Source organism: Corylus avellana, chromosome 6 (assembly GCF_965113065.1).
Source record: "Corylus avellana chromosome 6, dhCorAvel1.hap1.2, whole genome shotgun sequence".
Taxonomy (NCBI): domain Eukaryota; kingdom Viridiplantae; phylum Streptophyta; class Magnoliopsida; order Fagales; family Betulaceae; genus Corylus; species Corylus avellana.
The window spans coordinates 21325506-21346548 of record NC_142495.1 but is presented as its reverse complement, the minus strand read 5'-3'; the positions used below and the strand labels follow the sequence as shown (position 1 = coordinate 21346548).

Here is a 21043-nt window from a genome sequence, read left to right as displayed (position 1 = left end):
TGGATTTCTACAACAGTGTGAAGCTAGCAATTAATTTCTCATGAACATTGAATAAATCATCAACTTAAAAGGCATACAATGATAGTTAAACAAGTTTTCCTGTATATACATACACAAATTATGAACAGACTTAATTTTCTTTCCTAACAACATTGAATTAAGAAGTTGTAGTCCCAGCCACATCAATCTACAAGCAAGTCTCTGCTGTCTATAGGCTTCTAATAAACTTTGCTTGTGGCCACACATCAATAAATTACCTAGCAGCAGGAGCAGTAACACCTTCCTTAAATAGAATATTTGCAACTGGAGGTGGAAGCCAACCTGCATTTCCACCAGTCTGGCCATCCTGGTAATCCCCATCATGCCGCTTCAAATTTCTCCGGCCTTTCTTCAGCCTAGCACCAATGTTTTGTCCAACAAATAAGCCAAGCTTCATTGCTGTGAATAAAGTACATGCAATTGCAAGTGGCCTCACGGCCCAGTGAAAATCCTCAATGTGTTGATACTTTTTCACAACTCCTGGACAAGTATCAAAAGACACTGCCTCCACTTCAGCTGGATCTGCCAAGATAATATTAGATTCATCTCCAAGCACCAACCTCCCAGGGAAAGAAACAACAAGGCAGCCATTTGGAAGGACTTGTGAGATCCTCCCAGAGGCCCATGCTGGTCCATTTTTATGAGGCCACTCAAACCGGGGAGCGAAAACATTTGCTTTCAGCCTCACAAACTGTCCAACATAATAAGCTTTAGTCTTTTGAAGATCAGAAGCGCTCCCTCTCCAGAGAGTCTCTAACCCTATAAATCCAACTGCTGCATTCCCATCACGCCGTATCGAGTGCAAAATTCCCACAGAGGAGTGCTTGTTGTTTTCCTCTTTCAAACACACCCAATCACCCATTGCCAAATTAGATGTCACCCTCTCAACTGTCGAAACCTGAACTCTCAGAGGGTTGTGTACTCCAGGTATCTTCACTAGAGCAAAACTGTCTCTATCATCGCCACTCTCCAAATCAACCACCGTTCCTTCAGAAAAATCTGTGGTTTTTGGTTTGTGTGCATTTATTGGCTTTCTTGAACGAACTATGTCACCCACTTCAAGATGATCTTTTGAAAGATACCATGCAGTATAACCAGCATCACTTGATCTATTTGTAAGTGCACTGCTTCCTACTTCAAGTGACCTTCCATCACTGTCAACAGCATTCTGAGAGCTGGAAATGCAAATAATCAGTACATAAAAAAAAAAAAAAAAAAATTAGACATATGAGTTATATGTGAGAATCAAAAGCGGATACATCAATACGGTTAAGCAATTCTCAATAGTTAGCCAATTATTAACATTCAAAGATAAAGGAATTCCTGGTTCAACTGCAGTCTGGTTGTAATTTCTTTTTTCTTTTTCCTCTCTTTTCTTCTTCACTACGACTATAACTTATACATTCTGCCAAAGACAGTTCTATTTTAGTTGTTTATTGGATTAATCAATATGATCCCTAAACCAATGTATTAACATAATTAAAGAATGAGGTTCAAATGTATATGAAACAAATCATGCACTCCTAAACGGGGAAACCCACCCATTTTGTCAACTGAAACTAGCTTCCCACTAATCAGAAAAATACTACCATACTGAGGAAAGTTAGACGTCATTCTGGAAATTCTTTAGCCATAAATGGGGGCAAAATACATTTGATACTAAATACAATGCACGAGAAAGATTACTTCTAGGGAAAAGAAAAAGAACCCTAAAATAAGAACTTTCTGCAAAATTACCCTGTATTTTATTAAGATCTAAAACCTCTAATATTTAACCAGAAGTCTCTCTCAAATGGCCTGTCTCACACACTCAAGTGAAAAGAATCTTAGCTAGAAGTGAGGGTACAAATTCACTGATATGTGTGCACTAACCAGATATAGAATTAACAGAAAAAAAAAAAAAAAAGACCTTATTGACAACATTTTTTTTGTGCTTTTATTACTCCCAAAAAAGGCTTTACATCAAGCACACAATTTCAGAGTGCACCGATTTTTAAGAGCCAATAGATCGACTGGAACTAGGAAAGAGAAAAATGAATACCCCTCAAACACATTAAGGCTATGAGAATAGATTGCGTGCTGCCCAAAGTCGGCCCCAGCAGTCTGCTAAAAACAACACCTTCAATGAACAACAACTATATTCTTCACAGTGAATACCTTTTAAATGCATGTAAAATATCGGTCATTAAAGGCCGATTCCGGAAATCATACTCGAAGCAACCATTGATAACATTTTCAACCGCAGGAGGGAAGCCACTTGGAATATGTGGTCTTTCTTGTTTGATAACAACTGAATGGTATATTTCTTCAGCTGATTTGCCAGACCAGGGCTGAACACCAGTTAGCATCTCGATTATGCTACATCCAAAACCCCATGAATCTGTCTCAAATGATATAGGACCTCTAACTTCTGGTTCCCACTGTTCTGGGGCCATGTAGTTTGGAGTTCCAAGTCTTAGTGTCATATCTGAATTAGACAATGCAATCCCAAGAAGTAGATATGGGATCCCAAAATCTCCCAGAACCACATGGCCACGTTCGTTAAGCAGAAAGTTAGAAGGCTTAAGGTTCAGCACCAGGGCCCCAATTGAATGCAACTCCAGAATTCCTTTTGCCAACTCGATCCCATACCTGTAAGCATCAGCATTCTGTAAGACTATATCTAACCATCAAAACCAATTGTATACTTCACTAAATTCTGGTGAGTTTTAGACCATTCATAAAGTCTAATAAAGTTTGGTTAAATCATATACTAGAGCATCATTTCTAATTGAAAATTTTCACATTTCACATGCTAAATGGGACCAGCTAAACAGCAGAACCACTCTCTGATTTAATTGTTGACATAGGAGAACCCAACAAATCTAAATTTATGAAATTATACCCAAGTCTAACCCTATCTCATAAGGAAAATGACATTATTTCATAACGAAATAAATAAATAAATTAAAACCCAAAAAAAAAACACCTTAAAACATCAGACAATTGGAGCTTGCCACCCTTGAGCTGAGCCATTCGATCACCCACTGATCCCTCATGAAATTTCACAGCGATGCAGATCTGCCAAGACATCAAAAGTGAACTAATACGGTGAGACATATAAAGATCTTTCAAGAGTTAAAAAGTATCTAAATTCATTTTTTGAGGAAGCCACCTTTCCATTAACTATTGATATACCGTACAACCAACAAACACGTTGGAGTTGTCGGCACTTAAAAAATAAATCTTCAAACTTATCCAAAAACTTTTGGGTATGGCCCTCCTTCAATGGATGTAACATCTTGACAGCCACTTCATGATACTCCTCAAAGTCATGACCCAATTGGTGATGAGTTGCCAACCAAACATCACCAAAGAGGCCCCTCCCAATCCTGTGCTTAAGTTTCAAAGAGGAAGGATCAATCCATGGACCCGTCTGATTTGGTGTGGCTTTAACAGTCCTAAGGTGGTCAGGGTCTCCTTCAAAGAGTTCATACTCAAAAAAAACTGCTGGCTTTGCTGCTTCGATCTGTTCGGTCATATTTCCTTCCTGCAGAAACGATATGGGTAAAAGAAGAGCACGTCCAATAATGTATTAAGACTGAAAAAGTAGAAAATCACATCATAATAGAAGCTCTAAATGTTAGAATATATGATTGTAATCAGATTTGATTACAATCATATATTCCAACTAATCATATATTTTAATTACTGATGTCTGTCACTACGAATTCTTATTGAACAGAAAACATTTGGAGAAAAAGCCTCGAGGCATAAAACTAAACCATCTCAATGAGCTTCTCTCTTCTCCTTTAAAATTCTTCAGATTAAATCCCACCCCATTCAAGGCATGGGCAAAAGAAACCCCACCCATGCGTTAGCAACCGAGTAAGCAAGCAATTGACAGATGAGATGACACAGCTTTGCTTACAGAAAGTTAAAACTTTACACTTGAAAACCAACAATCAAATTAATTGCTTGTTTGTTTAGTTGTTGAGAGTTTAGTCTTGGTGGGATTTTGTACTTTGTTAGAAAGTTCAGGTTTCTGCTTATTTTCTGCAGAAGTTGTAATTGTTTGGTTGTTGATATAAAACAATCTCCTAGAATCATTTGTTCATAGCATTAAGACACACCAATTAAAGCACCACCCATGAACAATTTTCTGCGTATATTTCAGCACGATTTACCCAGAAAACTAGTAGATATCTACTTCGATCCATATAGACAAGTGGGTCTGAAAGTTTTTAAGCCAATAGAGCTCCATAACTATCCCTTTATTTCCACTTGTTCATATTCTTAATAGATCCAAACTTAAACATTCATGGGTATCTAACATACATGCGTACATAACAGTCAAATTTGCAGTTAAATTCCGTTTCTTTGCTGAGAAATAGATACAGAAAAATACATACTTACCAGTACAGAGAGAAAGAGAGAGAGGCGCTCTGTGATAAAGTGCAAATAAAGAAGGAACAAGAAGAAGCAGAGCAAAAGAAACCAAAAAAGATGGGATGGGTTACGGGTACGTACGGAGAGGGATACGGGGCTCCGGTGCGGCCTGTCTCAGCTGAATACCACGTCACCAGAAACTCCATCGCGGAAGCTGCTGGATCGAACACGTCACCGAGAAGAACGTTGGGTAAAGTGGACACGTGGCTGTGATATTTTACCGCGAGTTTTGGAGACATGGACCGCTTGCAGGTGGAGCCCTCAGATTCTCTAGTTGTGGATTTGATGCTAGTGGAACCCACATCACGTGCGATCTGTTTTGGTCATTTTGTGATGACGCACACGACTCCTCCGCAGGTAATTACAGGAACTGCATAGAATATGATTTTTTTTTTGTTTTTTATTTTTTTATTTTTTTTCTTTTTTTAGTCACTGTCAAAGCACTCCCGCATAATTTAATCACACAATTTAGTGATGAAACTCTATAAAGGATAATAATAATAATAATAATAAATAAACTCCACATAACCTTCAAATTATCATTCAATTAAAAAATATATTTTTTAAACTTTCAATTATGATAATATTATTTTAAACTACTAAAATATTGTCAATATCTCTTTAACGCTGAAAAAAAAAATGCATTTATAAATTTCTCAATAAGATAAAAATATTCCTATAAATTTGAAAAAAATATATATTATTTTTTTTTTAAAAAAAAAGAAATTTTAATTAAAGAAACAATTTTAAAAAAAAAACGATTTTTATCATTTTTTTAAAAGAAAAAAAATTAATTTTTTTTTATTTTAATTAAAAAAATTATTAAAAAAAAAACGAAAATTTTCAATTTTCATAAAAGAAATTGATTTCTTTTTCCCAATAAAAAGGATTTTTTATTTTTATTTTTAAATTTGGCCACCCTTGGATTTATTTATTTATTTTTTATTTTTAGTTTTAAGGTTTTTTTTAGTTTTAGTATTTTTTTGTTTTTATTTTACTAAGGGTAGTTTTGTCATTGAGAGGAGCATTGACAATGTTTTAGTAGCTTGAAGGGAACATTGTCACAATTGAAAGTTTTTGGAAAACATTATTAATTAGGTGGTAATTTAAAAGGTGTACGTCGACTTTTCCCTTTAAAAAAATATATTAATTTAATGATGAACTGTAAATATTGAGAAATTGATATATGAATTCTGTTAGTAGACTGAAATTCAGTTAATATAAAGATTAATAAAAACAGACACGAGTGACTCGTTAAGAGATACTGGTGAGGAATACTCTAATACCTAAATCAATGAAATAATTTTGTAAAAAATACAATGCTAAGAGAAAGAAGGGTAAACTTGGTTGAATTTCGGTAGGGCGGTTAACTGCATCAACAAATTAAAATTCAATTTTCATCTTTTAAGGGAAAAAGTAAATATGAAAAATGTCTTCAAGTTTAAGCTGTCATTTGCACTGCACATATGAGAATATAAAGATTCTCCCATTCAAAGAAGACAGGGAAAAGAGAGTACTAATTGGAAGTAGATAAAAATTAAAAGCTTTACAGGGAAAACATCTAATAACAGATGGACCCAACCATAAAATATTTACACTGAACTAGTCTTACTTCAAACTAAAAAAATAAAATAAAAAATTATGTTAGCCGAGCTTATAGAGCATGGTCAGAGGGATTGGAATCCATAATAATTAGTTAACAAAACTGCTAACAGTTAATGTGAAAAAGTACATACGGGATATACTTGTCGAAATAAATGTGGAGTTGTCCGACCACCTACCTAGACAAGTGAATCTCATATATATTCTCTCTCGCATTTTGAGAGCTAGTTGTCGTGAATCTCAATCCTGTAGACCACCTTCTGGAACAAAATGGCAGCCCATGGGCAAGCCTGGACAGGCTTTCACTTACATAGTAGCCTACTCGATTTTACATCCATTTCTAGTAAGCTTTAAACTTATATCATCATTCACCCTAGTTCCACCTCCGAAGCAGTGCAGACCCAATATTGAACTACTTGGATTCCAGCCTTCTGATCTCTTCCTTGAAATGCCCCACAAGCAGGAGTTTGAGAGCCACCCTCTCAAGACAGTAGCCAACTTCAACTCTGGTGTAGGAGCATCCTCCTGGTTGTCATCACCATGGCACTTGGAGCTCTCCTCCTGATTTTCATCATCATCAATATCATCTGAACCAGTCTCTTCTGTCTCTTCATGAAAATTTGACCCTGATGACAACCTTACATTAAAAAAAAGGTATTAGTTCCATTTCTCGGTAAGCACAGGGCAGAAACAAGAAGTTGAATTCTACCCAAGGTATGTATCTTCTGTTTAAGGTTTATGCATAAATTGCATATATTTGGGCCAAAATTGATGCTTAGAAAACATTTCTAATCTGCTTCCTGCACCTAAAGTCAGACTCAGATCTTGATAGGGCCTCTCAAATTTTTCAAATATTCTGATCGTTGTTTATTTTGTCTGGTCCTCAATCTGTTAATCGCATATGCATGTGCTTAATTACTTCCACCACAGTCCGCTTAAGTGATCTAAAGAAGATGTCTTTGCAAAAATCAAGGACACGGATGAACTGTCTAATACATCTTTGAGCCTCACTAACAATTCTGAGCAGAAGTTATAAAGATTCTTACAGTGAGTGCAGTTTGCAAGCAATGTTCTTGTTCTTGGCACTTTTGATCATAGGTGAATTTTGGATGGACAGATGTCGAATGAATTGCAGCTGCATATACCACAAACAAACACTAGAAACTTATAAGCAGCACCTTCAAATTGTAAGGTGCAAAAATAAATGAATCCAAGAAGTCAAAACAAAACTTAGAAAAAGCAAAAACCAAGCAATGGAATAGATATAGACCTCTCTCTTTATTTCTTTTCTTTTCTTTTTTCTAGACTGGGAATTAGTTAAGTAGAAGTTATATAATCTGACAATTGCATTAAAAAAAAATAAGAAAGCAAATGATGGTCTATTGTAAGAGATATACCCTTCAATAAAAAAGATCAAAAAAACACCCTGAAATCCAATAGCTATAAGACTTACGACAACACCAAAAAAAGAGAAGTTAATCTGAAGAGCATAAATCAAAACCAAGCCATTTGGGATTGCTCGTGATTTGTCTAAGTAATACTCATCAATAAATTGCAAAAGCACTTATGAACTATACATAAGGAAATTATGCCAAAGTTTTGGTTGAGCAATGAAAGAAGTGATCAAATATTATCTATTTTGTTTTAGTACCTTTTTTTCTCCTTTTTCATCTATTGGTACTTTGAGTATAAGTTGCGAAATATACACATTATTATCTAAAATATTAACAGAAATTTCCTCATTGCAAATGCAAATACCAAAGAGTAACTAATTCACATATGTTTCAAGACACTTAAGAAAAGAAAAAGAAAAACAAACAAACAAAACAAAAAATTCAGTGACACGGACCTGATCACCATCCTTGATCCTAAAATTTCGAAGCAACGCTTTATCATTAATTAACTGTTGATCAGCATAAGACAAGCAAAAGTGCCCCCATACATGCGACCTAACCACATGGAATCCAAAGCAGGTAAGCCATAAAATTAATCGAACTATATGGTTCTAAAGCACTATCATCTGATTACCATGAAATTTCCTTTTGACACGAAACAAAAACATCCTCTACAGCTTGCTTGAGCTCTGCCACCGTGGCATTCTTGGCGACACAAACATCTGTGAAATCAAAACCAAAAATAAGGATTTGTTTTTGAATGTCACTACAAATTGTTGTGCTAATGCCATATATATACCATTGGGGGAATTGGAGGCCACATCTAATCCCTATTAAAGCACAAATTGATTAAAAGCAAAAGACAAGAACAATAAAACCAACAACAACAAAAAAAGACAAGAACATTCACATCCCGCGTAGTAAATGTTTAGCTAAAATTAGTTACAATTTTTCTATTTTAGTTACCCATTTTTTCAAAACACTTGCATCGGACTCAGCATTTTAACTATATTTAAATATTTTTTCTCTATTCTTTTTCCAACAACCATATTTTTTAAAAATTTGTCATTTCATAACAGGTCATATTTTTCAAAAATCGTCTTTTCCTAAGAGTCATATTTTCAAAATTCGCCTTTTTCTAACTTCTACGCGTAAATTCTTAGCTTCATATCTTTCATTTATAAGAGAAGTTCATGACAACACATGTTATAATCGATGTTTACCTCTAAGATCTGTAAATTTGACATTCTAATCAATTCAACATTCTATTCGCCAATCCAATTACAACGCATCATCATCATGGCGTATTAATCCTACTGTGAATGATAGTAAGGTCCGAAATTCGTGGCTGTAAGAATGAGAAAGAGACGGTACCAAAGAGAGAGCCATCGAGCTTGAGAACGGAGAGGTTGAGGTGGAGCGGCTGAGGCTGAGGCAACAGGCGGTAGGGATGATGGTTCAGGGCACAAATCTGGACGTCGTCGTTTAGCGTTATCGGGGCCAGGCACCGCCTCTCAAAGAAATCCCTTAGATTTCTACCGCCACTACTACTACTACTCCTCTGTTCCTGAACAGTCAGGCTTCTGCTTCTCATGATTGACAGTAATATAGAGTTTGCTGGTTAGGGCTTTCTCATATCCGGTTTTCTATTGAGAGTGTGGGAGAGAGAGAGAGAGGAGTGTAACCGAACGGAGGGGGTTTAGGGAGTTTGTTTGTCTATTTGATTTTGGAGAGAGAGAGTAAGGTTGATTATTATTATTTTTGCCAGATTTTAATAAATTAAAACAGATCAAGCGAACCTACGTGAAGAGCCATAGTATTTACGTGATGGATTAACTGATCTCAAAGACCCTTCATGCAGTAAGGTTTATTTTTTTAGAAAAAAATAAAAAATAAATAAATAAAAGGAATAAATGTAAAATTAGTTCATGTAGTTAGCTTAAATTACAAATCGCTCTTTGAGGTATAAAAAATAATTCAAAAATTCTCGGAGTAAGCTTAAATAACAATTTAATCTCTACTGTCAAATTCTATCAAAACAATTATTAGATTCCATTAACGCGCCACATCAACACTAATGATGAAATGATGACATGATAAATAAACATCAATGCAAACATAATTGACCTCAAAGACCCTTCATGCAATAAGTTTTATTTTTTAGGAAAAATAAATAAATAATAGTAAGGGAAAAATGCAAAATAATCCATGTGATTTCATTGACTTGCAAATAGTTTCTTGAAGTGTAAATAGTGACTAAAAATTTCTTATGGTAAGCAAAATACATAAATAGCCAGGCTAAGCCCCAAACCATGGTTGAACTGCTTGAACTCCACAAAATCCAGCATACCTCAAAAGCTACAACCCTCTTCAAGCCTAAAGGGTTGTAGTCTAAGTGATCATAGGGTGCAAATTTTTAGAGTAACTCTACATGGCCATCCAGCGTCCCTCCAGAGTCCATTCATGCTGATGTGGTGCGGTCCAATCAGCCACGCCACATCAGGCCTTTTTTTAAAATTAAAAAAAAAAATTAGAAAAAAAAATCTGAAAACCAGCGTGCAGTATACCTATAATTTTTCACCAAAATTTCAAAATTCCTTATCCCTCAAATCCCTTCCCTCTTGTCTCCATCTTTTCCTTCCCCCACCCATCTTTTCCCTCCCCCATAGGCAAACAGAAGCACCGCCGCAAGCCATCCACTGGCTCCCACGAGCTCGTCCCTCTCCCACCGTTGTCGAGTCATCCCCGAGCAATCCATGAGCTCCTCCCTCTCCCACTGTGGTCCTCCCTCCCTCTCCTCCCTTCAACACACTCTTGCTTCCTACCGAAAACCCGAGGCACCACCACCGACGAGTCTAGCCACCAAAAGAAGTAAGTTTTTTTTCTCTATTATTTTCGTTTTTTGATTTCGATTCCATCTGGTAGAAGATTTTTGATTTTGGACTTTCTGTTTGGCTATTGTTTCCTCCGTTGGGATTTTGGATTTGTGGTTGTTGTTTTACATATTTGTTTGTGTAGTTGATGTGTTTGATGATTTGCTTGTATTTTTTACTTTAAGGTTTCTGGTTTTTTCTACAGATGGTGGTTTGGGTTTGTTGGTTTCCTTTAATTTGGAGTACATATTGTTGCTAGGATGGTATAGGAGACTATCTGATTTTCTGTTTGGTTTATTTCTGTTTTGAATTTTGGATTTTTTTTATTGTTATCTTACTTACATGTGTCCTGTGTAGCTGATGTATTTGATGATTTTGCTTGTATTTTTTAGTTTTAGTTTTTTTTTTTTTTTTTGGGTCAATCTGGATGAAGTTTCGTGCTTGCATATATGTGTGTCTGCTTGATTTTTAGTTTTTCTTTATTCTTTAGTCTTTGTATTGGATTGCTGGCATTGAACTTCCATATTGTTGCTGATAAATAGGCAAAACCTGTCGTAGATGCTTAGAAAACGTCCCAACAGACACAGTCATCCAATCCCGATGAGTTGTGAGCTATTCACATTAGTCTTTTTGCTTGTGAATTCCTTGATGATGTCTGTCTCCTATTGTGGATCTAACATGTTATATGTATTGTTTTTAACAAGTTCATTTTGCTTCTACCAAGTGGTTATAGTTATTGATGCGGCAACAGAGCTAAAAGTGGTTATGTTCTTACGGAAGACATGAAAATTACTGAAAGAATTGCTCTACAAACAAATTATGTAATTTATGTAAACAAATTATGTAATTTAATGCAAAAAATTGAGTTTGAACACTGGCAAGAGGACTTGATGTATGTGCTGCCCACAATCATGGATAATAAGAGTTAATTGCAATGAAATTTTGTGCAATCAAATTGTCAAAATATTTACCAGCATATCAATTGCCATTTCCCTGCATATTTCCATGCACATCAATTGCTAGACAAAAGCAAAATATTTCCCTTCTATTCAACAAGGTCGCAAAAAATGAGATTCCATAACTTCGACAAAAAATGAGATTCCATAATGATACAAACCTTGGGTAGAACTCACCCTTGAAAACCAACTTGCAAGGCAAGGGTGCCCAAGAACTTATATATACATGGTCAATATAAGACTTAACCCATGTGGGACATTAGGATCGTAACATACCACCAGGCTTCCGTGGCCGACGTTCACGACGGCTCACTATATCGACATTAACCTAATGGTAGCACTTTATCTTTTGATGACTCTACTTACCTATCAGTATTTTAATCTAGCCCATAGGTCGCCCCCTTCGTGACTCGAACCCCTCCCCCTTCGTGACTCGAACCCCTCGACATGATGGCTAGCTTTGATACCAAATGATACAAACTTTGGGTAGAACTCACCCTTGAAAACCGGCATAGAAGGGAATGGTGCCAAGAGCTTATATATACATGGTCAATATTAGACTTAACCCATGTGAGACACTATGATCGTAACATACCACCAGGCTTCTATGTGATAGGAGTCCTATTCCAATCCGGATTAGTGTTGTGCCAAATACTACCTAAATTAATAGATAATATTTAGTACGTTTTACTCGCAAGTACACAAGATCAAAAGATAATATAGTGTAGCAAGTACGAAATCGATCCCACGAGGATTGTTGATTTTGTTTTAGAATTGATAAAAATATCAAATTGTCACTAAATTGATATTGTGAAAAGAAATAAAAATATATAAAGATAAATGAAAAGGTAAAGACAGGACTTTGATATCCACCATTAATCATACTTAGATAATATAACAATATGCCAATGATCCAATCATATTATGAATACTTAATGTTTGCCAACCTAAGGGTATGAGTGTCTACTCCTTAAGCTCTTGATTTTCCTAAGCGACGAATTAGGCATGGATGTCTACTTTAATTCTTTTCTTTCTTAAAGGATTTAACATGAATGTCTACTAAGTTGTTCTTTAAGAAAGCATAAATTTGTGAAAATCGACAAACACATGAGGCTTAGAGCATGGGTGTCTACTCCCGATTCCCCATATTGATTAACCCAAGAACCCGGTGTGGATTTCTTTTGTTACTCTTATTAAACCCAGGACTCGATCATCCAAATTGATTTAATTAACTAGTCCATATCTCATGCATATAATGGCCAATCACATACATATGAGGAATTCAAGAAAACATGAATTAATCAAGTTAAGCAACATAATATGATTATCACAAAGGCGCCAATATTTTTAATATTAAATAAACATAATTAAGACTTCAATCTAGCCCTCCTTAAGAGTTAGTTATACATAATTAAAAGAAAAGGAAAGGAAAATGGAAGAAAGAACCAAAAACTGCTCATAGAAGTAGTCTCCAATTCCTCTCCTCAAAGTTGTGTTTCTTCCAAGATGATTATTCTAAAGGTTTAAAGGTCTTATTCATAGGCTTAGGAATACTCTAGAAAACCTAGAAACCCTAGTAAAATCGTAGGGTTTAGTCCTAGTGCAACTAGGACTAGAAAAACCCTAATATGGAAAGCAAAGAGAGTCTAGCCGCAGCTTCTGGAATTCTCCAACGCATGGGTGCACTCGATCGTAGCCTGTGTGCGCTCGATCGCACCTCTGCGATCGATCGTATGTCTCCTATGCTCGATCGTAGTGCGATTGAGTCTTTTCTTGTGTGCACGAGCGCACGCCTTGCTTTTCACATCTAGACCTCTCTAGAAGTGCGCTCGATCGCAAGATCGCACTACCAGAATGCTTTTGCTTGCTTCAAGTCTTCTAGCGTTTTCCCAATTTTATCCTTTAAGTCCGATACTTCCAGGAATGCTTTCTTTTCTTCCAAAAACCTATAAAACAAAGAAAATATAAAAATAAAGTAAAATTGCACAAACTAACAACACTAAAGAATTAACACATATATGTTTAAGGATTAAAATATGAATATTTTGGCACTTAAATTAGCTCAAAGACGTTGATAGAAGGAAGAGACGAGAGAGTATCTCTGGGAGTAACTATGTTATCATTATCTGTTATGTTCATCTTTAATGTTATCATTATTCAAATGTTATCATTATCTAGCTATAGAGTTAGCAATAAGGTAAGAGTGTTAGTGTTAGCTTATTTAAAGAGGCAGAAGGTTAGGAGATTGTTATCTGATTATTCAAACCAAACCACGTATGTGTAAGGTATTTTCTATCTCAAGTGAAGAATCTATCTATTCATATTTCATTCCATTATTACATTCAACCCCCAATTCATCTATCCTTGAGTTCGTAACCTATCAATTGGTATAAGAGTAATGACGACCTAAAAGGAACGCATTGAGAAACTGGAAAGCGACATGCTGAATCACATGGAGTCTATTCAGAAGTTAACAAAAACTACTGAGTCCATCGAGCATACCTTGCAGGAGTTGTCGACGAGCTTTGCCAAATTCAGTGGCAAATCCTCACGGCCACCAGAGATGGAGATGCCAGGGTCCAACCCATCCGAAATAGTCACAATCATGATCCTGACCACCGCACGGAGGTCCCTATACCAAACCCATGAAAATGGATTTTCCTCGATTCTTAGGGGACAATCCAATTGTTGGGCTTGATTGGGCTATGCAATTCTTTAAGAATAAAAAAATCGAGGACGACAAGAAGGTCATGTTTGCTGCCTCTTACCTGAAAGGGGAGGCAAATCAGTGGTGGCAATGGTTAAAAAAGGGTCACCACGTCGACAATGTAACTGTTACCTGGATCATCTTTGAGAAGGAGCTGTTGGCTCGGTTTGGCCCAACAGAATTTGAAGATTACGATGAATTCCTTTCACGCGTGCAACAATGGGGCACCTTGAGGGATTATTTGAAGGAGTTTGAGAGACTCGCCAATAGGGTGGTTGGATGGCCGCAAAAGGCCTTAATCGACACCTTTTTGGGAGGTTTAAAGGTTGACATCTCTACTGATGTGCAGAAGTTCAAGCCTCAGACATTGCGAGAGGCCGAGGAATTTGCACGCTTGAAGGAGAATGAACTGCAACGCACAAAAACGACTCCACGGCCAACCAATCCACTAAAATTCACCCCGCAACCCAATGGCTCACAGACCCAAATGAAGAAGCTCTCGTGGGAGGAAATACAACAAAGGTGAGAAAAATAGGCTTTTGTTTCAGTTGTAATGAACGGTTTACTCCTGGGCATCGATGCACTGCAAAACAATTATTCATAATTGGGGCAGAACCAACCAGTGGAGAGGGACGTGTTGTGGATAATCTTTTGGACGTAGACAATGAAAATGAAGACATGAGAGATGATCATCAACGTTCTCTACATGCACTCACAAGGTATATGACTTTGTACCTTCGACCTTGACCTTGAGGACAAGGGTCGTGTTCAAGGGGGCGGAATTGATAGGAGTCATATTCTAATCCTATCACTTGGATTAACTCAAAGACATGGATAGAAGGAAGAGAAGAGAAAGATAAGGAAGAGAGTATCTTTAGGAGTAACTATGTTATCATTATCTGTTATGTTGATCTTTTATGTTATCATTATTCGAATGTTATCATTATCTAGCTATAGAGTTAGCAATAAGGTAGGAGTGTTTGTGTTAGCTTATTTAAAGAGGCAGAAGGTTAGGAGATTGTTATCTAATTATTCAAACCAAAACATGTATGTGTAAGGTGTTTTCTACCTCAAGTGAATAATCTATCTATTCATATTTCATTCCATTACTACATTTAGCCCCCAATTCATCTATCCCAAAGTTCGTAACCTATTACATAACTTCCACAAAAAATGAGATTCCACAAGCTCTAAAATCTCAAACTGAATAAGAGATGACAGTACATCATTTGTCTTCTTATGTTCCTTCTTCCACAAAAAATGAGATTCCACAAGTTCTTAAATCTCAAACTGAATAAGAGGTGACAATACATCATTTGTGTCTTCTTGTGGTCATTCTTCTTGTGTTCCTTGGCAAAGCTTCAATTAGAAAATCATATAAATTTAAATAAAAATGTTAGAAAAAGCATTTACAATATTCAAATAACAAGTAGTATTAAACAACTTGGCAAAAATAACCTTTTTTTTTAATTATTTTTTGTCTCTTTTCTTTCGGATTTATGTCATTCGGTTGATTCTTTCTTGTGATTTCTTCACCACTATTTTTTTCTACTGCAGACACTAACCTTCTTGATGGTGGTTTCCCTATAGTTCTCTTCACAAGAGGACTATGCACCTTATTACTTTCCATCATCTTACCATCAACAAACAAATTATAAGTAGTAGATCCACCTTGAAGTGCTTGGGAAGTGGGATTATGTTAACAACTTAAACCATTTAATTGCTTCGTTAACATATGAATATGATTTTTCATTTTCATGTAATGCTCCATGGTAGTTGATGTAAGTTCTGCTAATACATGCATATTTTTGCACAAGTCAAAATATCCTTTTGCACTAGGGTTGCCACTCGAAGAATCATAACTACTGTTGATAAATTTATATTTTGCTTCAAGTCTTTCCTCTACCAATTAAGGAAATATTTATTTGACAACGATATAACATCAAGTCTAGTTAGTACAGATATAGCATGTCTGCACAAAATTCCTCATGATTCAAATTAACAACAACTGCAATTCACTTCACACGATTCATTATAGTAAACAGTAAGAAATACTTTTTTCATGTAGACATCAATAACTTCTACCCGTTCAATCACTTGATAAGTACAAATAGCACCTTCTTTTTTGATAAGAGAGATACTACAATACATCACCTCTCTAATCTCCCCTTGTACTTCTTTGAACTTTGCAATGCTGAAAATGCAGTTTACTCCCCTAAAGTTTCAGGAGTTTTTCAATTTTAACCCCAAAGTTCAAAAATTGGCAATCTACCCCCCTGAAGTTTCAAAAATTTGCAATTTAAACCTTCCGTTTAATTTTTCCGTCAAAATAGACGGAAATCTATGAAATTATATCATTGCCCTTAGGCTTTTTTTTAAAAATTGAACGGAAAAATTAAACGGAAGGTTTAAATTGCCAATTTTTGAAACTTCAGGGGGGTAGATTGCCAATTTTTTAACTTTGGGGTTAAAATTGAAAAACCCCTGAAACTTTAGGGGTGTAAACTGCATTTTTCCCTTAGCTTTTTCTTGACTTAATCCATGATTATTAGTAGATCTACGAGTCATATATCACTTTGTATCAATTAACCTTGCATTCAACTTGGCCTTACATCATGTTCTTATTGTTTGAATATGATTACAAACACTACAAAAAATAGGATGATTACTGACGTGGCAAATAGTAACCAAATTTTGCCGCGTCAGTAATTATTGACGAGTCAAAAGTGGCACGTCAACAATTTTTTTTTTTGACGTGTTGAAAATGACACGTCAACATTTATTGACGTGTCACATTCAACACGTCAGGATTTTCTGATGTGTTAAATTTGACACGTCAGGAAATTTAAATACAATTTAATTTTTAAAAATTTTATTTAAATAAATTAATATTTAAATATTTATATTATATATTTCTGACGTGCTAAAACCAGCACGTCAGTATTTCTTAATTTTTTTTTTATTTTTTTTTATATCATGTTTATATATATATATTTTAGGTTTAGCTGTTTAGTATACTTCCTCAGCCTCTTTTTTTCATCCTCATTTTCTCACACATTGCACCGTCGCCCATTCCACCTCTCTCTTTCAACACCCAGCTTCTTTCTCTCTCTGACTCTCTTTCTCAAGTGACCTCCATGCTCCACTGCTCCGTCAGGCCGTCTCCCTCTCTCGTTCCCCTCCGTCAGACCGTTTCTCTCTCTTTCTCCAACCGAGCAATGAGCACTAGTAGCCAGGTATGGACTCTCTCTTTCTAGGGTTACAAAATGGTTCTTTCATCTTTGTAAAAATTTAAAATTTGTTGGATTGTTTTGCTGGGTTTTTACTGTTTTAGTGTTTGCCTCTGTTTGGTTGCCGAGAAAATGTGTTTGGCTCTGTTTGTTTCTCTCTTTCTGTAGCTTCATTCTTTTTACTCTTTCTTATGTGGGTTTCATAATCTAATTTATGTTAACCTATGGAAAAGGTCACGTTAATGATTCATAGTTTCATACCTTGGATTAGCTTAAATCTAAATGTATGTAATTCATTTGTATTTTATGCCCAGTTTTTGCAATTTTAAGCATTAACTATATTGTTGGTATTTTCACTATATTAATTGAGCTCCATCGAATGCCGTATGTGATCAATGATACTTTTGAGATTGCCTTGACTTCTTAGGCACAACATAATCGGTCTAACATTTTTTCAATTGAAATCCAAATCAAAGACAAGTTCTACAAAGGACATGATCTTAAAGAGAAAAATTAGGTGGTAATCCTTTCAGCTCTTCATCCCTAAAGCCCTTTATATTCTATATTCACACAAATTGACTGATTGATTTTGGGTATTTTGGCAACCATTTTCTTCCTAAAACATGAGGTAGAAGCAGATGTATGAAAAGAAGAGCTTAATAGTTCACTGCATTATATGGTCTTCCATCAAAATGCTTAACTATATGTTGTCCTCAATTTCAAATTCCCATGACTGTGTGTGAAGATCATAAACCAAATTATTTTGTCCTGTTTAGAATAATCTTGCACCCTTGTGGTACCCAGAATAACATGGCTTTCAATTTGTTAAGCTATCTATAGTTAGACTTTAATGCATTATATTTGCTAGTATAATACCTTTGGGAAATTTATGTTCTTCTTTGGAGGATTGTTGCTCATTTCCTTATTTATTGCCTTTGATTGTTTGAATATATATATATATTGTTCATTTTAGTGTATAACATCTAAACACTCTTAATAGATGGAGGAGACAAATAGTTCTAGTATGCAATTACAAGGTGACAACTCTGGAACTAATATAGCTTCTTCTACAAATACATTGTAATCACAAAAGAACCTATCCAAAAAACCATCGGCGAATCAGTCTATTGTATGGGATCACTTCCAAAAAATAGAACCAATTGATAAGAACAACCCTAGGGCAATGTGTAATTATTGCAATAGGGTGTTAGGGTGTTACTGGAAAAATGGTACTTCAGTCATGATGAGCCACTTTACCAGTAGATGTCCGACCTCTCCACTTAGAAAATCGAATATACCCAAAGGTCAAACTTTGTTGTAAATGCCAGTTAAGACTACAAAGAAGGCAATCAAAGAGTAGGATTTGTGAAGTATGATCTGATTAATGTAAGAAATTTGGTTGTGCGGTATTTCATCAAAGAGGAGTTGCCTTTTAGGCATGTGGAGAGTGATAGGTTTAGAGAAATGATGAATGGAGTTGAACCAAGGTTCACTGTACCAAGTCGCAATACTCTACAAAAAGATTGCATGAAACTATATGAGGAAGAAAAACTTAAGTTAAAAAATGTTTTGAGCGGTAAAAGGGTTTGCATAACTACTGATACATGAATATCTCTTCAAAATTTAAACTACATGGTTGTTACCGCTAGCTTCATAGATTATGATTGGATAATGCATAAGAAAATAATCAAATTTGCCATGATTTCTAGTCATATAGGTGATGATCTTGGAAGATTGTTGGAGAGTACAATGATGGAGTGGGGGATTGATAGTTTGTTCACTATTACAGTTGATAATGCTACAAACAATGATGTGATGATCAAGTTTTTGAAAAGGAGGTTGAAGGCCAAGCCTTATTCTATTTTGGAATGTGAATTTCTTCACGTGCGGTGTGCCGCTCATATTTTAAATCTTGTTGTAACTGAAGGGTTGAAAGGATTCGGTACTTCTATTTCTATTATAAAGAATATAGTGAAATTTGTGAGGTCCTTACCAGCGAGGATGACAAAGTTTAAATCATGTATAGAGCTAGAAAATATTACATATATGAAGATGGTATGTCTAGATGTTCAAACAAGATGGAATTATGTGTACTTAATGTTGAGCTCCGCTGAGAAATATGAAGCTTTTGCCCTACTTGAGGAGGATGAGAGTGATCATTTTGTTGCTCCTAGTTCTATTGAGTGGGAAAATGCTACGCTATTTGTGAGGTTTTTGAAATTTTTTTATGATGCCACATTGAAGTTCTCTAGTTCAAAAAATGTCACCTCTAACTCATATTTCATTCAACTTTGTATTATTCAAAATACTTTGAATGATGGTATTTGTAGTGATAATCATATTCTTAGTTTAGTGAGTTTTTATATGAAAACAACGTATGATAAGTATTGAGAGACAGTGGAGAAGATTAACTTATTGTTGTATGTGGCTTTTGTTCTTGACCCACATTTCAAGATGAAGGGGTTGGTATTTTGGTTGAGAAGATACAATGATGTTGATTGGGCGAAATATATCAAGGATAGTGTGGACTCCCTCTTAAACCGTTTGTGGGATCAATTCAATTTGTTTCATGGGGAGGATGGGTTATCTAACACTAATGTAGGTATAAAAAGTTCAACTGCTACTTTTGAAATGTTGATGATGAAGACTTGGAGGATCAAGATGTGAAATTTTTGAAGGTGTTCTCCTAACACCAAGAAGAGAACGACTTGAAGTGTAAATCGGAGGTGGATCGATATTTGTCTGATCAGTGTGAAGCAACAACCCAAGATTTTAATATCTTACTTTGACGGAAGGTTAATAATGCACCCAAATATCCTATTCTTGCAGAGGTAGCCCGTGATGTATTAGCCATTCATATTTCCACTGTTGCATCTGAGTTTGCCTTTAGCAATGGAGGACGTATATTAGATTCATTTAGGAGTTCATTATCTCCATTTACAGTTGAGACCTTGATTTGCACATAAGATTGGTTAAAGAGCTGCCCAAATAACATTGAGGAGATGCAGAAGTTTATGGGAATGGAAAGTTATGATGAACATGGTAACTAAATGATTATAAATTCATTACTTTTAATTATTTACTATGTTTTCACTTATTGACATTTTATATTTTATGATATTAAAATGCCATGATTTTAATATTAATCATTCTTAACTTTGTTTGTTGTTTTATTCACATGATATAGCTAGATGATTTCTAAAGCTTATGTGACATGATGAATGATTTGATGATTTTTGAAACTTGCGTAATATTGTATTTGTAATATGTTTATGAACTACTTTTATTGTAAGGGGTATTTCTTTTGGTTGGTGGATTATTTAAATACTTGTTTTATTTTTTATTTTTTTGGGTTTTGAATTGTTGTAGTAAGGTGGTATTTCTTGTGCATGTTGGTTTGTTTACATAGTTGTTTTTATTGTTTTAATGTTTTCTTTATGTGCCTAATTTAAAATGATTTTTAGGACATTTTTAAAAATTGAATTTTTATTTATAAGGCCCATATAGGCAAAAACATTGATTTTTTTAGAATTTTTGGGCTTTTTTAGGTTTATTTTTTTAATTATTTTCAACAATTACAATAAAACCTATTTAATTTGAATAAAAAGACTAATAGATTTTTTTTTAAATGAGCCAACTTATGAAAAAAAAAAAAAAAAGGCTTATTTTAGGCCCAATACCTAAAATAAGCTCAAAAAACAATTTTCTTAAAAGATCGGTTACTGGACCGGGTACAAACTGGAACCGGCCGATAACCGAGACCCAGTTCCCGGTTCCGGTTGCCCAAAACCAAGAACCGAGGTACCCCAGTTCT

The 21043-nt window shown here is 35.3% G+C and overlaps 2 protein-coding genes, 1 non-coding gene and 1 pseudogene across 5 annotated transcripts; 1 reads left to right on the top strand and 3 right to left on the bottom strand.

Moving 5' to 3' along the window:
- Positions 1-24: 24 nt before the first annotated feature.
- Positions 25-4572, bottom strand: LOC132187280 (protein KINASE OF THE OUTER CHLOROPLAST MEMBRANE 1). 2 transcript variants are annotated; one of them, XM_059601544.2, is made up of 5 exons: positions 4549-4572; positions 3194-3568; positions 3008-3099; positions 2197-2670; positions 25-1214 (listed from the first exon to the last, which is right to left on the bottom strand). In XM_059601544.2, exons 2-5 carry the CDS (start codon positions 3557-3559, stop codon positions 254-256), a joined length of 1893 nt encoding a protein of 630 aa, XP_059457527.2. In that variant the 5' UTR covers positions 3560-3568; positions 4549-4572; the 3' UTR covers positions 25-253. The 2 variants fall into 2 exon arrangements, with proteins under 2 accessions (XP_059457527.2, XP_059457526.2); XM_059601543.2 differs by lacking the exon at positions 4549-4572 and adding an exon at positions 4435-4534.
- A 1404-nt stretch (positions 4573-5976) lies between these two features.
- On the bottom strand, positions 5977-9199 carry LOC132187519 (Ubiquitin-like superfamily protein). The gene is made up of 5 exons (XM_059601858.2): positions 8838-9199; positions 8098-8185; positions 7919-8018; positions 7116-7204; positions 5977-6706 (listed from the first exon to the last, which is right to left on the bottom strand). The coding sequence occupies exons 1-5, from the start codon at positions 9055-9057 to the stop codon at positions 6388-6390; spliced, it is 816 nt and encodes a 271-aa protein (XP_059457841.1). The 5' UTR covers positions 9058-9199; the 3' UTR covers positions 5977-6387.
- An 842-nt stretch (positions 9200-10041) lies between these two features.
- Positions 10042-20521, top strand: LOC132186109 (uncharacterized). 2 transcript variants are annotated; one of them, XR_015912610.1, is made up of 2 exons: positions 10042-10334; positions 18939-20521. It is a non-coding gene; the product is annotated as an uncharacterized LOC132186109 (transcript). The 2 variants fall into 2 exon arrangements; XR_015912609.1 differs by having other exon boundaries at positions 18230-20521.
- Positions 15435-16222, bottom strand: LOC148585012 (protein FAR1-RELATED SEQUENCE 1-like; annotated as a pseudogene).
- Positions 20522-21043: the final 522 nt, after the last annotated feature.

Excerpts from the sequence above, each read along its gene's own strand:
- LOC132187280 (XM_059601544.2), bottom strand. The coding sequence starts at position 3,559 with ATGACCGAACAGATCGAAGCAGCAAAGCCAGCAGTTTTTTTTGAGTAT. Across the intron at positions 3,100-3,193 it reads TATCAATAGTTAATGGAAAG|ATCTGCATCGCTGTGAAATT; the intron begins GTGGCTTCCTCA and ends ATGTCTTGGCAG. Across the intron at positions 2,671-3,007 it reads CAATTGTCTGATGTTTTAAG|GTATGGGATCGAGTTGGCAA; the intron begins GTGTTTTTTTTT and ends TGATGCTTACAG.
- LOC132187519 (XM_059601858.2), bottom strand. The coding sequence starts at position 9,057 with ATGAGAAGCAGAAGCCTGACTGTTCAGGAACAGAGGAGTAGTAGTAGT. Across the intron at positions 8,019-8,097 it reads TGTCAAAAGGAAATTTCATG|GTCGCATGTATGGGGGCACT; the intron begins GTAATCAGATGA and ends CCATGTGGTTAG. Across the intron at positions 7,205-7,918 it reads GGATCAAGGATGGTGATCAG|CTGCAATTCATTCGACATCT; the intron begins GTCCGTGTCACT and ends TGGTATATGCAG.